The 16,486-nt window shown below is 39.4% G+C and overlaps 1 protein-coding gene across 2 annotated transcripts in view; it reads right to left on the bottom strand.

The window, feature by feature from the left end:
• Nucleotides 1-6,100: 6,100 nt before the first annotated feature.
• The window catches only part of LOC130583842 (macrophage mannose receptor 1-like), a 30,500-nt gene continuing 20,114 nt past the window's right edge, over nt 6,101-16,486 (bottom strand). The window contains exons 22-30 of one of the 2 annotated variants that reach the window (XM_057383464.1): nt 16,239-16,387; nt 15,634-15,736; nt 14,585-14,817; nt 12,968-13,133; nt 11,837-11,989; nt 11,479-11,595; nt 9,897-10,064; nt 8,073-8,114; nt 6,101-7,677 (exon numbers count right to left, since the gene is read on the bottom strand). In XM_057383464.1, coding sequence (XP_057239447.1) covers nt 7,439-7,677; nt 8,073-8,114; nt 9,897-10,064; nt 11,479-11,595; nt 11,837-11,989; nt 12,968-13,133; nt 14,585-14,817; nt 15,634-15,736; nt 16,239-16,387 — 1,370 coding nt within the window. In that variant the 3' untranslated portion in view covers nt 6,101-7,438. The remainder of the gene's footprint in view (nt 7,678-8,072; nt 8,115-9,896; nt 10,065-11,478; nt 11,596-11,836; nt 11,990-12,967; nt 13,134-14,584; nt 14,818-15,633; nt 15,737-16,238; nt 16,388-16,486) is intronic. The other variant, XM_057383456.1, reaches the window with a different exon arrangement.

Below are 16,486 nucleotides of genomic sequence, written 5' to 3'. Positions count from 1 at the left end.
TCACTGTTGTCTTTCTGGAGGCTTATGAATAGAGGAAAAAAATTTAAGAGTATATACTGAGTCTATTAGCCAGCCTGTTGATAATTGTCTGTGTGGATTTTTTATTTCTTATTCTGTGCAAAGCAGAGCAAATCACCTCCCATTTTTCACACAATAAAAATTGTTTATTTGAGGATTTACCCTGGAGTTGCTATAATAAATTCAAATCCAAGGTTAATTGCATGCCAGTTTCCAAATACAGACAAATTCAAAACCACTACATTTGGCTCAGAAAATCCCAGAGCAACAAATGTTGAGGCCAARAGAAAAAAATAAAGAGCTACCACTTGATGTTTGTCAACTGTTTTGCTCTTCATTCAGGGTATTGGAATTCTTCCAAGTGTGTTTTGAAAACATAATTGATAGATCTGCTGGGTTCTGACAATAAATCAAACTTGATATCTGACTTTTAACTGTATAAAAATATGCAGCGTTAAGATTAATTTCAGTGTACATTGTTTTCAAAACAACATTTGTCCTCCAACTTCTCTGACTGCTGACTAAATAGTCTTTAGGGGATCTTGATAGATACCAAGAGCTAATTGAAATTCAGGCAGGACATGAAAAGATGAAAATTTTGATTATAATCGACCTCTTAATTTTGCTTTGGGCACTTTAATTAACCTCTAAGGTAAAATCAAAATATTTTGATTAGCCAAAGCCACCTAATCAGCTAAACTAGTCTCACAAACCCAAGGCAGAAGGCATCAAAAGGCGGGACACCGGACTGAAGTTGCTTCTGCCACTTCCCATTTCCAATAATGTTTTGAGCAGTCTGGAGTACGTTATCATCTCTTCCCTGCCATTATTTGCAGCAGATTATGGCCCTCTGTCCCTGGTAGCTGAGATTCTGGCCTCCCTAGCCCAGAAGGAGCTCCTCTGGCCCAGGTCTTGTGTCCTTCGTCAAATGCCTWCCAAGAGCAGGACCAAAGAGCCTCTCGGATTTTCTTGGACCTGAGAGCCTATTTTGTGGCCACCTAGAGCTGGAAGGTGGAGCCTCTCCCTTTGTCTTTTCTCGTTTTCTGTCTGGGGTGCTGCAGGGACATGATGGCTATGACTGAGTAGTCCTGGAGCATGTCATCTTCTGGCTGCTTTTGGTACAGCTYCTGCCACTGCCCGGTGTGATGTCAGTCCAAATTTGGACAGGGGTGAGGGCAGCACAGAGAATAAACCAGCTGTACACCTGATTTGACACTACCAAAATAACATTGATGGAGGGTGCTTGTGGTATCTGTGCTTTGATCTCACACTGGTGGGAAGCTGAAGCCTGATGTGGGTGGTAGCACTGACCATGTGGCCACCAGTCCTGCAGCCAGGACAGCGGTGCTGCTTCCTAAGGTGGTGGCCTCATCTCTTCCCTGCCTTTGCCACATTTTCTGCTTTAGCTCATCAAAAGTTCCTAATCTGTACACCACTACTGACCACAGAATTACAAAACAGTTCCCACTGAAAGGGACTTCCGAAGGTCATTTAGGTGTAGGCCTTGCTCAAAGGGGCTTTAAAAATATTTACTCTTTAAAATGTTGCTCAGGACCTTTTTCAGATGGGTTTTGAGTATTTCCACAATCAAGAGTGACCTTTCCATAGAAAAATGTGTCTGTGTTGAACACAGAAAATGTAAGAACAGGCAGAAACCATTTACAAAATTCACTCYGAATGACATTTTAGTTGTTTGAACTATCAAACACCATATGAATAATTGAGGGGGAAAAAAACCTTATGAATATTTAGAGTCATAAGAAMATATTAAATTCATGGAATTTAAATTATTCTAGTAGCCAGTGCCATTTCAGTCAAATTATAAAAGTTATAATTTGTTATATATAAGTTATATTTGTTATATATATATAAAAGTTATATATTATTTCTTCTTATAAAAGAAGAAATGKAAAATTGTTAAAGGAAGAAAATTCATAGACTGTGGTTTTCTCTTGTGATTACTTAGGTGAATACAAGCAAAATTTAAGGATTTCCTTCCTTTTTATCTTGCTTCCTCATTTATTTAAAATCCCTTCCTGATTTGTGTCGCTCTACTAAGTTCCTTTATAATTGAATTCACATATTCAGTAAAGTAATTRTAATGTAGCCATTTATTTGTGGCATAATCAATTTCCTTTCATTTGTATTCCAGCTAAGAACGAACAGTTTCCCTGTCATGTACAGTAAACATACCTACGTTGGCAAGCAAACATTAAGGAGATAAATGGTCTCTTCTTTCCCAGACTTTTGTTATCTTTGCAACTTGTGGAGATTGCATATTCCTAATTTTCCATTTCCTGTTAAAACTTTGTTGTAAGCAGAATTAACTCTGAACAGACCCTAAATTTTGTGCRCTTTTAAATGCATCATTAAGTCAATGTACACAGCAAACTATGCCTTTGGCAGAAGCTTACTTTCAAAAGCAGCCTGATGAGMATGAACATCTCACGTGGTAGCTCTGAAATGAAAAGTACTATCACTAGGAGAAAAGGCTGCTGTTCCTACTGTCCAGAAATTTAAAAAAAAAAAAAAGTTCTTGCAACATGGGTGGGAGGAGAAATCCTTGGTCAATGGGAGATGTGTAATCAAGCCTCATTTTTACTATTCCATTTGCCCTTTGATAGATTATCCACCGCCCTGAGTCCCTCCACTAAGCACAGGCCAATATAATCTTTCCTTTTGTTGTTCCAAATGTCTCCAGTTTTCCCAGTATTTTTACAGAGAAAGTGCTTGCTGCAAGCTTTCTCCCAGTGGCTTCTTGGGTTGCAAAAGAGTCCACACAGTTCCTCTGCAGCACTCTAGCAGAAACCTCTTCCTTTCCATGGCCCCAGAGGCTTCCCCACAGGTCCACTTTCTGTTCCTCTTAGGAAAACCCCGGGTCCCCTCCCATCCTCCACACTCCAGCACGATGCCCTGWAGCATCACCCCCACCCTGTGCCCTCTCACCACTCTCAGGGAACAAACCATCTCATGTTTTTAGATGGCTCTGCCTCATGAAAGATGTCAGGAGGCACGGCAAGGTGGAGAGGCATCCTGCCTTCTTCCCTGATCCGCAGCCGTGGCCTTTCAAAGAACACAGGAATACCCAGCCAAATAGGAACAAATGTGTAAATATCTTACACCCTCCAGCGCTTCCCCATCCACACACACACCTTCTTTCCTGGCCTGAATGGTGCTCCTGAGGCAACAGTTCACTTCAGGTAGTCTTTTTTCTTGATTCTCGTATGCAAAGCACATTCAATCCTCTATTGCTTCCCCATAACCAAGAGTCCTATCTTCCTGCACTTCTGCCTGCAGCATCCYTATTCCCCAGAACTTTGCTTTGCCAAACTCAGTCTTGCCTGCCTCTCCCAGGGRTGGTCAGCACTTCTGGTTCAATTCAAACTCCTTCATTTCTACTTTGACCTTTCCCTTCAATCTCTTTCATCTGGACACTTCCCATTGCATGTTTTTGGCCATCCTCCTACCAGCCTCAGTTAATGTTTCTCACTATAAAAGCATTTATTCCTCCAGTTACGAAATATTATTCTTTCCTATGTCTAGAACCTCTGTGTCATCATTTGCCTCTTCTGGTGTACCATGAAAAAACTGCAAGTCCTCCATATTATTCCTGAATATGGACTAAAAAGCAAAATTATGTCAGTCAGTTCTAAAAGTAGGTGAGATGGATTTCATCTAGATGTCTAGATGAAATCCAGAGTCTGGGTAAAACAATCAGTATAATGGTTGCACTGTGTGCATTTTCTCGAAATGAGAGCAAATGTTTCCTCAGAGGAACCAGAATCTCTAACCACATTCTTAAAACACTAACTAAATCCTTAAAAAGACTGTAGAACAGAGAGTGAATCGTTGTGCATTGCAAAAATCTGTGCCCAGAAAGCTGGATGTGTCAGATAAGGACACAGCTGAGAAGAGACAAATGAGCACGAACTCTTCCTCTGTCCGGATACAGTGACATCCGGACAACTTTATGCTTATGAAGCAATTTACACCTTTCCTATTGACCCCGGAAAATCTGGCTCTTGCCCATTGGATCTGGCCTGAAGGCACTAGTTCATTTCACAACTCTCTATCTATTCTCTTTGTATTTATAGAACTTCCTTACATTTTGCTCCAAATTACTCTTCACTTCCTTTTTCAGCCCCCTAGTTTCAGAAATACAATGACAAAAGTAAAGACTTGTAGTTCAACAATCTTCTTTCTAGACTCCTGTTAAGCAGAGGCCTGAAGCAAATAGGTACTGATACTGATATTAGCAAACTTTCTTTGTAAATTGGTATTTTTTTGGAGGAGGAGGTTCCACTCTTCTTTGCACATCTGTCTGCCATGGCTCTGCCACTGTTTGACCTTACAGAAAGTTACARTGGTGAATTTTTCCACAGCTTTTCCTTCGTTAAAGGCAGTTACTATTTCTTACTATGCAATAAGTTCAAGGAGAGAATCAATTACTCTTAAAATCCAGGTTATAGTTTGGGGATATAATGAAAATAGTGAGAAAAGGCAGGACATCCTCTCTGAGATACCACCCTAATACAGAGAAATCAAGAGCAAGCAACTGAGAAATTAGGTGTCATCATTTTGTCTATGTTGAGAGGCATTTTATAAATGCTATTTTGTTGCATATAAGACCAAATCCAGAATCTATGTGGAAGCAGGAAAAATTCACAAATTGTGGTTGCCYGCTGTTTATGGCAGTGTAACTCTAAGGTTACTGGTAGAAACCTTCCTTTGCCACTAAATTCTATTTCCAAGCATCTTGATGAGTCTCTCTTTCCTACCTCCACACAAGTGGTGTCTTTAGGTACTGATCTGCCTTGTCTGATGAGTACTCTCGGAGCTGGTCTGTTACTTAGGATTTGGTGTGAAATACAGTGGCAATAACAAATTTCCTTCAGAATTCTAGCTGCCAGAGATCAATATGGAATAAAAAACCTGCAAGYAACCATTACCTTTGAGAAGAAAATCCATCATACTAGCATGTACAAAACAAAGTTTTTTGTAAATTCCCTTTTCAATGGTAGGGGAGAAATGCAGTTCATGAACTGCATTTCTTAAAACAATAGTTCTGTTTGTTGTGTTGGTTTTGTTGGTTTTTTTGTTTGTTTTGTTTTTGTTTTTTTATCAAGCTGTTATTATGAATAGAATGAAGGTCTTATAATTACAAGTAAATAAATATTCACATGGCACATATGCTTCTTCCCTCACAGAGTTCACTCACAATCACCAACAGCTGTTGGAGCAATATTCTGAAACTAATCCCACATATACACTCAGCTCCAAAGAACCATACCGGCACTCCAGGGAATTCTCAGGAGATGTCTGGAAAGTTCCTCAGAGAGTTTTACTCTTCATTACTGGACATCAGCCACTGCTGTCTCCGATAAGGTCCAAGTGACACAATCYTCTCTCTGCTGATGCTCATAGGCACAAGAAACCTTGCACAGTCCCAAAGAACTCACAAGTGCAACAGGACTGCTACAGCTTATGAGTCCATGGAAACTTTCACTAATTAACTTTTCATTAGGTATATTTCCTGTTTTCTGGGAGCCACTTCTTTATCCAAAATTATACATTCTGTAGAACCAGTTAAACAAGTCAGACAGAGGGGTCCTTTATGGAAGGTGTTACAAGAGTCGATTAAATCTTTTGAATCTGCTCAGTGTTGCTAGGATCTCACCTGAAATACCTCATCTAGTGGTGCACTGTACTACTGTATACATTCCACAGCACTGGGTCTAGAAGGGAACAGCAGAAGGGATTAGAGATCTAGAAGAGATAGCCAGGGAAAGGCAAAAGGAAGAACTAGTGCTGCTATCCTCAAATATTGAGGGAGATATGAAAGAGCTATCAATGTATAAGAATCTGTCTCAGAAACTACTAGAGCAGAACAACACATAAATAGTCTTAAATCAACATTTTCATTAGACAATTATTAGGGTAAACCTTCAAATGTTAGGAAAGAAGAAGCAAGGAGACAGTTTTCCAGTGTGGCARAAGCCATTTAAGGAAATGCTAGAGTAGGAAAAGTGGATGACCATTTGTGTAAAAAATTAAAGAGACCCATTCTTCCTTCCTCTTTTTACTGTTATGATAAATTGCTCTGTTTAAGAAGAGACACACTTAGAATCATGCTTTTAATTCCTGTTTAGTTAACCAATGCAGAGTAAAAATTTATTTACATGTATTTCATACAGACACAAAATATTTTAACTTAAACAATTAAAATCTGTCAAAGGATTAAAATATCAAGAAGTATCAAATTAAATAAGGTCATCCGCTGCACTAAGAGCTTTGAGTCATTTGGTTGTTTGAATTTGGCATAAAATACATGGGGAAAGTGAAAACAAAACACACCCATATGCCAGCCTATTTTTAGGGTTTATGAAGCTTGAGACTATACCAATAGACCAGTATRAGATGCAATGCCATCAGCTCCATCGTGATGGAAGTCTGGAATGAGACTCAAAGGTTTAAAACCTGGACAGGGGGAATTTGGTTAGAAATTAGAAATTACTTTCTAATAGTAAGTTTCATTAGGCTTTGAAAAAATGGCCTAAAAATTTATGAACTCTACACTGGCATTGGAGATATGAGAAATACATTTTATGTAAATTTTCAGGTGTGAATTAAATATAATTCCTCCTTCTTTCCCACCCTTTTGCAGCATCCCATGAGATCCCTATTTGACTGTTTAAATGATAAACCACTACCATTCACAACACATTCCCACCTCTCAWTATAGTTGATTTTTCAATGAATATGTTACAGAACCATAGCAGAAGAAATRCAATTTGCACTTTGTTTTCCATCGGTCATAAACAGAGGAGCAAACTATGTTAATTCTGATATTATAGGCAACRCAAAGGTTCTCTGTGGTACTTCAGTAGCAAAATGAAGATGTGGACCCACAGCACTGGAGCAGGTTGCCTGGGTGAGGCTGGAACCCAGTACTGCTTCAAACAGGGATCTGCACCAGGCAAGCTGGGATATCCTGTCCAATCTGTGCAATTCTGCCAGTCTGTGCTGGAGATCAACAGGACATCTTCAGGATATCTACAGGTCTGGATATACTTTTTGGAACATGTTAAGAACTTATTCTCACAACTGCCTGTGTTGAACATGGTTCTTGTGCCTAAAGATGATACTGGACATATGCACAGATTGGAGCTGCCTGTGTTGACTTACATGGCGTAGCTCCAGGTCTACGTGAAAGCTCAACAAYCCTCCCAGGTACTACAGTTTGTGAGCAGATCTCTGCTCCTGCCTTGCAAGTATGCTTGTTCCTGCTAGTACAGAAAGCAAGAAGCACCCCATGCAAAATTAAGTYGAATTTCCACAGGAGAAGATTGCTTTCCTTAAGAATTCTYWTATGCCAACACTTCAATTCTTTTCAAAATCAGGAGCATGATGACCCAGCCTATTAAATCATTGCCTGCTCATTTTCTTCAATATTGGTTACAAGACAATTTGATTCGTGAGTTCCAGGGTCACCACGRTATATGGCGTTGTCAAAACCGGTTGTAAACATTTGCCGATCGCGTCTTCTCTTGTAGAAACAATACAGTGTGAGGCCAGTGCCACCCAGCACAAGGAAGACCAGTATAAAAATCATCCCCCCTAAACCACCTGATGATGAAGCTGCAGCTTTGTGTTTTGGTGCTGTGAAAAACAAAACAGAACAATTGGTACAAATGCCYGAGAGTGCTGTTGCATACACAAATATCTTCCTAAGTAAGCAACTGAGTGAAAACAAAAGTACTGAAACATCATAGCAGCAGCTAAAATTGGAACATGTTACAGGTGGAGAATGCAAAAAATTTAGCTTAATCTGTTCAAAGCATTGTACTGCAMTATATATACAATTTGTAAGAAAAAAAGAGACATCCAATTTGAGAGAGGACTTCTCCTTTTAAATAGATTTGAAATAAAATAATGTGTGACAGTTAAATGGGTATTTAAATGAAATTTTATGGAGGAAATTCCCTTTGTAAATGATCAATGCCAATAAACCCACTGAAATTTATGTTTAACGAGCCTAAAAGAAACCAACTTACCATCATTGACAAGTGAATCATGGGTTGGTTCAATTTCAGCAACTTAAAATTTAAAAAAAAAAAACATGTATTATACAGTTTGAAAATGACTGTTCAAATATGAAACAAATACTGCATGCATAATTTTTGTTCGTAACAAGTTTTAAATAATCATGGAATCATGCAATGATTTGGGTTGCAAGGAAATTTAAAGATCATCTAGTTCCAGCACCCCTGGCTTGGACAGGTGCACCTTCCATACACCAGGTTGCTCACAAGCCCCTATCCAACCTGGCCTTGAGCTCTTCCAGGGGTGGGGCATCCACAACTACTCTGCACAATCTGCTCCAGTCCCTCACCACCCTCACAATAAAGAACTTCTTCCTAATAATTTTCATTTTAAAGCSATTCCCCCTTGTCTTGTCACATGTCCTTGGAAAAAGTCCCTCTCCAGCTCTCYTGTGGACCCTCATTAGGGTGCTATAAGGTCTCCTGGGAGCCTTGTCTTCTCATCTTTGAACCCAGCTAAGTAAGTTATTTTAAAAGTAAGTTGTTTTTAAAGGTTTTTAAATAACCTAGTTGTGTCATTCTTAAGCTGGGGMCCCAGATCTGAACAAAGTATGTGGACATGAAAACGTATGAAAATATGTTTTGACAAATGAGTCTGAATCCGTCAAATATACTTGCTAAAAATATTGGTAAAAGAAGAAAACCACAAGATTAATTTGCATCTCACTATTCATTGCTTTGAACACCTTTTTTGTAAGGTAGATGGTGCTCAAAGCTTTTTACACTTCCACAGCATGAAGCTTAATACTTCTCACTAAAGAAYTCAATTTTTCACTCTTCGAAAATGAAAAGCACAGTTGTACTCAACAGCATTTTTAGCTGTATTTTTAGACAAATTCCTTTTTCTCCCTCCATAGGGAATATGATCCAATTAATTGCCTGCAGGACTGACTGTCTGGGCCCTACTAAATTCATGGATGACTCCGTTGYCATCCTGCCAACATGTGAAGATCCACAGGAAGGACTGGTTCTCCACTACCTGGATTATATTTGTGTGGTGGATCTGTTTCAAAGTGTGTGCCAGCCGCAGTGTGCACACACAGCGTCCCATGAGAGCTGCCTGTGTGCAGAGTTACACCCTTTGTGTTTTATGCAGCACTGCTGTGCACACAAGCAGGACATGCCCCAACCTGTGACACTCACATTTCTATGGTTTATCATCTAAAAAACYCCAGGGCCACAAGTAACCCTGACAAATGACATATACCATGCTGTTTGGCTGTCCTGGCAGGTGTCACTCTGCCTCTGTCAGCAGAGCAGTGAATTGGGCCCCATTGCCCCCCCTCACTTGACACTTTCAGCTTGTTCATCYAGCAGATCACCATGGTGGTACCATCCCCATCAGCAGCACTTCCCTTCTCTCTGCAGAATCTCAGTCACTTTGTACTGCTTCCCCTCAGCTTAGCTCCCAGGAGAGTGTCTGCCTTTCCTCCCAGCACTCTCTGGATAACTCCTCTATTCACCATCTATGCTCCTTTCACTCTAACCGTAATGATTATGAATATCCTCTGCACTCTCAGCAGGTGACATGTGCTTCCCTACCCCAGTAAATGCTCAGAAATCRATGCTTTTAAACTGAGGAGAGGGAACAATGACTCAGATTATTCTCCAACATTATTTCTCTCCATTTTCAACAGAAATTACTCTTGGCTTTGATTCAGATGCACATGCATCAGCATCAATGCRTGAAGTGTACCCAATGCCTAAACATTTTGGCTTGAGGTATATTAGCCACTATTTTTAAAATAACACAAAGCATGGAAATTCAGAACTTACTTTTGGGGATTTTGCAAATAAAATTCTGGTCAACAGAGCAGTAGTAGGTCCTCCAGGTTCCACTTGAGACATCCATGTCAACACAGTGTTCATCAAAAATTACTGTAGGCTCTCCTTTCTCCCAGTTGACATATTCTACCACACTTCTGTCCGTCCATATCCATTCTCCTAAAGTCAAATGTATTACCTAGTGAGTGACTGAAGTGGAGAATTATTTCTACTCTACCACTAGAGTATGAGTGGCATATGAGATCAGTTATAGGATTTTCAGTTGATTAAATTGGTATAACAGAGCACTTATTTCTCACTCTTTTAACAGCCAGAACTATTCAGGTGGGGATGTAACAAATACAAATGCTCACATTAACTTCATTAATGTTCATGGCTGTCAGTGATGCAAGGAAGACCCATCCAGGCTACCCAAGGAGCTTTAGCTGAAGCCTGTGGCCAGGACTGTGCATTAMGGAAAGCAAAGCACCTGTACAAGGCAGTATCAGCAGTGCAAGCAGACAGAATGTTCAAGAGATTTTCTTTATGTGTATTCAAGGTCATCAAATAAAAGCTTTATTAGAGCTGGATGAATCAATTATCTTTGCAAATTGAATCATCTCTCTCTTTAATCATCTCATCTCCTGCTGACTGTCAAGCATCACCCATTAAGCAGGAATAATAGCCATCTTCCCTCCCTCAGGGTGTGCTGCCATGGCAGCATATCCTGGTGTGTCCAGCTGCYTCAGTGGCACTTCCTCTGTCCTCTGTCCCTTCCCTGCAGCTGCACTTCCCTCCAGCCCCTGCTTTCCCAGTGAGGAGCAGTGTGACACTGTAGGGGACAGGTCAGGARCAAGTCACTGCTTTTGTGCTGTTCATTTGCAGCCAGAACAGATGAACSTGGCCCACCACCGCTGGTGGTGAGAGGCACAGACTTGAGCAGATGTCAGAGCCCAGTCTAGACTCACTCCAAAGGTTCACCCTCAAAGTCTGCCAAGAAAAACTGGCTGCAGAATTATGATGATATAAAATATAGTATCAAAATTGCAATTGCAGCAGCTTAAAAAAAAATAAAAAAACCAAGAAGCAAACACACGAAATATGTTTGGATTAAAGTGAAAGGTTCCACCAAAAATTTATGGAAGAAACACAATGAAATTTAGATTAATATTTTTTTCTAGGCAGTTCATATAAGATGTATGCCCTTTGTCGTCTAGAAATAAATTAAATTTAACTCAACATTTAATGGCATGAAAACATTTTGCTTAAAATACTGCAGTGGCTAAATGTCAAGTAATTTGAGTCAAAAAAGGAAATAAGAAATATTTTTTGTTAACCCCYGCAGTGCTAAGCTAAAACTTTTACAGACACATATACATTAATTGAAACAAAGATATGGAAAGTGTAGGTCTCTTGGTTTATGTTTTACATAGCTTAGCAGAAAAGCAATYAAATATTTATTAGTTTTTTTCCCTGATTATTTATTTAATATTTAGCATATTGGTACTATTGTTTAGTATGCTAGTGGAACTTAGTATTGRCTCTGTTTATTTAGTGTCTTTTTTTATCTCAGTATACATTGAGAAATAATTACCATCAATGTTTTTGAACAATCCTATCCAAAACTTTCTGAAGTCACTTGCAAGTGGAGACAGGTAAAGTAAGAGGAAGTTCATTTCAGCTGAATCTTCAATGGAAACTAGAGTAGCACCTAAAAATATCAATTAAATGTTACATATATTTCAGCAAGATTTTTCATTATAAATTAATTATCTCACTAAAAAATCGTTACATGCTTCATGATCAGCATTGCCATATAGTAAAAATTCACGTAATGAATTTAAAGTAGGTGTAGCTTATAATCTATATAAACATACGCATATTATCATTTGGTTCTGGATTGAACAGCCACAGAAACCTGTAAAATATCCTAATAAAAAAAGGTCACTTACCCATTTGAATGCACATCATGGAAGCATCAGGCCAGCTTTCCTCAGAAGTGGTGTGAACATAGTAACAGTGCCCACGGAAGGGAATCCAAGATCTACCGTGCTTCGGTTCAGGACACTTCCCAGGAAGCTGKGGTGGTTCACTAGGGATTAACTCTATGAAGGACACATGGGTTTAGTGGAGTCTTAAAAGCCAAGGCAAATATGTGCTCCTGCACCACACATCAGCCCCTTAAAATCTGACATTTGTTCCAGGAAGAGGAATATCTAGACTTAACTAATGATAAAGTTTTGAATTAAGCATGACAAACAAGTAATAAACGATACTGGTTAGAGCTGACTCCCAGCTTGTGAAAGGAGGCTTACACCTGTCTAAATCAAATTGTCTTCAACRAGGCAATTTTTACCTAAAAGTTGTGAAACAGAGTGAGGAATGAGTCAGCATGCATAAGGGATCTCGACTCCACAAATCAGTGTCTTGTGTCACTGGTTTCTAGAATGGTCAGTCAGATAAATTATCTGTACCTGCCCTGTACATCATACAGCCTAATCAGTGTAAAAGCAGAATTTATGGCCTATTGCAATGCCTGATTGAAGCCAAAACAGAGCTCAAGTGAGTATAAAATTTGCTGAGAAGAATGGTGCAGAAATCATMAATTTCTTATACAATTTGAAACGTTTGAAAATTGCATGCAATATTTGAGTGCTAAAGTATTTGAGCAGAATTACCAAACAAATTAATTTATTTGGCTGCTATGCTGACAGAAGTTTCTTAACACACAATATTTCAAAAGTTACTTTTAAATGCAAAAGCATATCATTAATATATTTATAGTTAGGCTAAAGCTGATTAATTCTGGAATTCTTGACAAATAAGGATGAAAAAAAACCGCCACGGCATGTGGCATGAAATATTGCAGCTGTCTTTATGATGTGCATGTGTTTACTGCTCTGTGAAATGAAACGTCTGGAAATCACAGAAGACAAAGTGGATCTGAGAGTTATTTCTTTGAAAAACAGGAGTTTATCACAAGGTATGCACTCTATCACAACCTTTGCATATGTGGAAAAACTAAATTTAAATAAAGCCATTAACCTAAATTTCAAATYACATTTGTCCTATTCAGAACTTACCATTGGATTGCTTACAAAGAGATAAAAATGTTTCATTGCAAGCTGCTGTCTTCCAAAAACCATCCAAATCTAAATAGACACAGGCTCTGTTTTTATTTGGCTCTCCGCTGCCCCAGTTAAGATATCTGCTCCTTCTTCTGTCTGACCATACGTATTGCCCACCATTCTAAAAGCAAATGACAATAAAGATTATGTCACATACAAGAATTTGATTGGAAGAACATAAAGATTGCACTTGAATGTAGGCAAAAATCAGGAAAAATTGAGAAACACGGTTTCTCACACAAGATTATGTCATGAATACATAAGAAACTGGTCCAGAGTTCCACTCTTCACAGGAGAAAGAGTGGTCCTAAAGATCTTTGTTTAGCATGTAGCCTGCATTATTCAATCCATACCATCCTGCTCATGCCCTAAGTGAGCAAAGGGCCTTGAGGTAACAAATGTGAATATACAGCTGAAGAYTTTATCAAATGAGTCCACACATACACACAGATCAAATAAAGATTGCAGAGAAACTATTGCCAGCATTCCTGTAACACAGGMTTCTCTAGGTATTTAGAAAGCAAATGGAAAAAGCAGAAGTTTCACTGGAGAGAGAAAAACTGATGAGCTTTTCCTTGGGGCTGGACCACAGACCTCTGCCACCCACGTTAACTGAGTTTGCAGCAAGTTTGTGGGCCTTGCAAGGACCAGCTACCAGAGASAAGCCAAGAATGTATTTTGTCAGTRGATTTCACCAGGGTTTGCAGAGGATGACTGACACTGGTCACATCCATTGCTTCTGTCACCCCATCCTGTGCAGCCTAGATCCTTCCTCCTGTGATCTTTGGAGGCAGGTTCCCATCCTGTTCTTTGTGCCATTTCCTCTCCTGTCTTCTTTCCTTTGAGATCCTTGGCCATGTTTTGTTCCAGATTTCTGTCTAATCCCAGTTCCCCAGTGCTCTCAGTGAGGTGTGGCTCCAGTTCCTCTCACCTCAGCACCTGTGCCCTCTCGCAGAGCTGGTCCCACCAAACTCTTGCTCTGCCTCTCTCCCCTTGACCTCCCTGCTGTTTCAGTTCCAAAAATATCCAGATCCATTATATCTATCCATGTTCTTTTTTACATGCCTCTGTTAGCTGCTTCCCATTTCAGACTTTTCCACTCTCAGCTGAGTTTGCTGGCAGTGTTACACAAGGCACTGCTTCAGCTCCCAAAGCCAGCCTGAGGAGCCCCCATTGCCAGAACGTCGCTCTTTCCACCATTGCCCAGCACAAGAAAAAAAACTCACAAAGAAAGAGCTATTTCTAAACCATTTTCCAGTGGTGTGCTCCACAGTGCGCTTTCAGAAGCTTTCAGATTACGTGGTAGACCATGGAGCAGGAAGTGGGAACTCCATCACCGCTTTTACCACTGAAGCCACTGATGCTGCAGCTACATCCTTGGTGGCCTTAGACATGTGGGCTGAGGTGGTTCTTGTTTACACTATGGTCAAACACTTAAATGTGTAAATCCCCTCAAGTGGAGGGGAGTCAGGATCCTCTGCAAGGTTTTTATTCCTGACACACGTTCGTGGGTCTGACCAATGGCTCATCTAAGGGAGTGGTTTGACCGTCACAAGRGTTTGGTAGACTCACCATGTTGCTGTTAAGGCCAATCCATACAGGTTGCCCATGCTTTAAGATTTGTAACCACAGGAAAGAATCAGCATAAGGATCCAGGACACTGGCCAGTTCTGCAGACTGGTCCCTGCAGTTCTTCTCTGCTTTTTCCCAGCTCAGTTTGTAGTCRATGAGTGCATAGCGGTCATCACCGTAATTGTTAAAGCCAAACACGGGAATTGTGGGCTGGGGGTGCAGCAGTTTGGGGTCTGTAACAAGCAAAAAAACAATAGAAATGTCAAACTTTATATTGACTCAGACTTACAACACTGAGAGAAAATCTARTACACTGGAGCAGTCGCATAATTAAGAGAAACTGCAATAACAAATTAAGATACATCTAAACAATCCCTGCAGTGATGAAAGTCAAATTTTCATGTACTGTGACAAAATTTTCTAATACTTGTCAGAATGACCTTTTAGCAGAAATATCAGTATCATCCCCAGAAAYAAGCTTTGTAAGCGCCAGACCTACACAAACCAGATTACTCCAATGTAGAGCATTAAAAGGGCATTCTTCCCTTTTTCCATGATATATTGGTATTTGTTGTATTTCTGACAAGGAACAGGGTACGATAAACACAGCATGAGAAAGCAGAGGGATATAATTGCTGCTGCTGAAATTGTCTGAGAAAGAATGTAAAGAAAATCAAGCAGGGAAGTTGTAAAAAAAAAAMCAGAGGTTGCAGTGTTTTTGCTATGAAAGTAAAAATTCCAGTTTTGAAGACTTCAAGACAGTKCATTTGGCCACCTTTGATTACCAAAAGTAGCAAAATACATGATGATAATTAGACCTATTTTTTAAATAATTTACTGATCTATTYATTGAAATAGAAAAAGTTAAGAGATTTCCTCACAAAAAAGTAATATGTGTGATCATCTTGTTAAAATGGCCTGTAGTGCATTTGATACTGTCATTAATATCAGTTAGGTTGGGGCAGAATTACAGGAAAGTCACTTTTAACACCAGTTTGAAATTACCRCAGTAAATCAGGTCTACTAAAAAGTAGTGAAAGAAAACTCACCAGAATTTTTTTGGCATATGTAACTTTTGCTTGCTTTACATCCTTCATCTTTCCATTTCCCCGCCTGTTCAATAGGGTTCTTTAGCATATAGACACAATCATCCTGCAAGACAAATGAGAATAACAAGAAGAAAAATGTGGATAAGTAGCAAACATTCCTACTTCTCCTGAATACACAGACTCATGTATCACATGCAGGTACATATGGATGAATAATATGAAGGTCATAAAATTCATACAAGGCACATAATATGACAAAAAGCTTTTGCAATTCAGCCCTAGGAAAGTTTGCATGTGGATGACAAAGGGAGTTTAATTTAAATATCCCAATGAGTCATGGTAAAGTGAGGGCAAKTGCTCACTTCTCTGAATTTTGCGTAATGCTTCCAAACTTCTKTCAGGACTCATTCAGAACCATGAAAAATACAGAAGTTGAAAAAATGTGTGTAGACAGATCTCCCASGTGGCTACTGTGCTTTTAAAAAGCAGCAAGACTACTAAAAATCTTCATAAAGGAAAAGTCATAAAATACAATAGTAGCTACATAATTTTGTTCATCTACCAAAGTTGTAATGTTCAAGTGACAAATGGAAATTGATGTTTACCATGCTATAGTAACTTCGGGAACCTTTAGCCCAGTTTGTATAGTCCACTGAGCTTCCATCTGTCCATAAGTATGTGTGCTCCTGATTTATGTCATTCAGTCCAATCCAAGCATCAGTTACAGCATTTTTTAAGAGGGACATAAGGAAAGCTGAAGGGAAAAAAGAAAAATTGTATAAGGAAGGAAACTGAAGAAATCTTCCCCAACACCACAGACTTTAGGGTTCCTGAAACCAGGATGATGAGATTT

This window comes from Malurus melanocephalus, unplaced genomic scaffold, assembly GCF_030028575.1.
Source record: "Malurus melanocephalus ecotype Western Australia unplaced genomic scaffold, MMel_1.1 scaffold_14, whole genome shotgun sequence".
Taxonomy (NCBI): Eukaryota; Metazoa; Chordata; class Aves; order Passeriformes; family Maluridae; genus Malurus; species Malurus melanocephalus.
The sequence above is the reverse complement of the archived record's forward strand: the minus strand, read 5'-3'. Positions and strand labels throughout refer to the sequence as shown.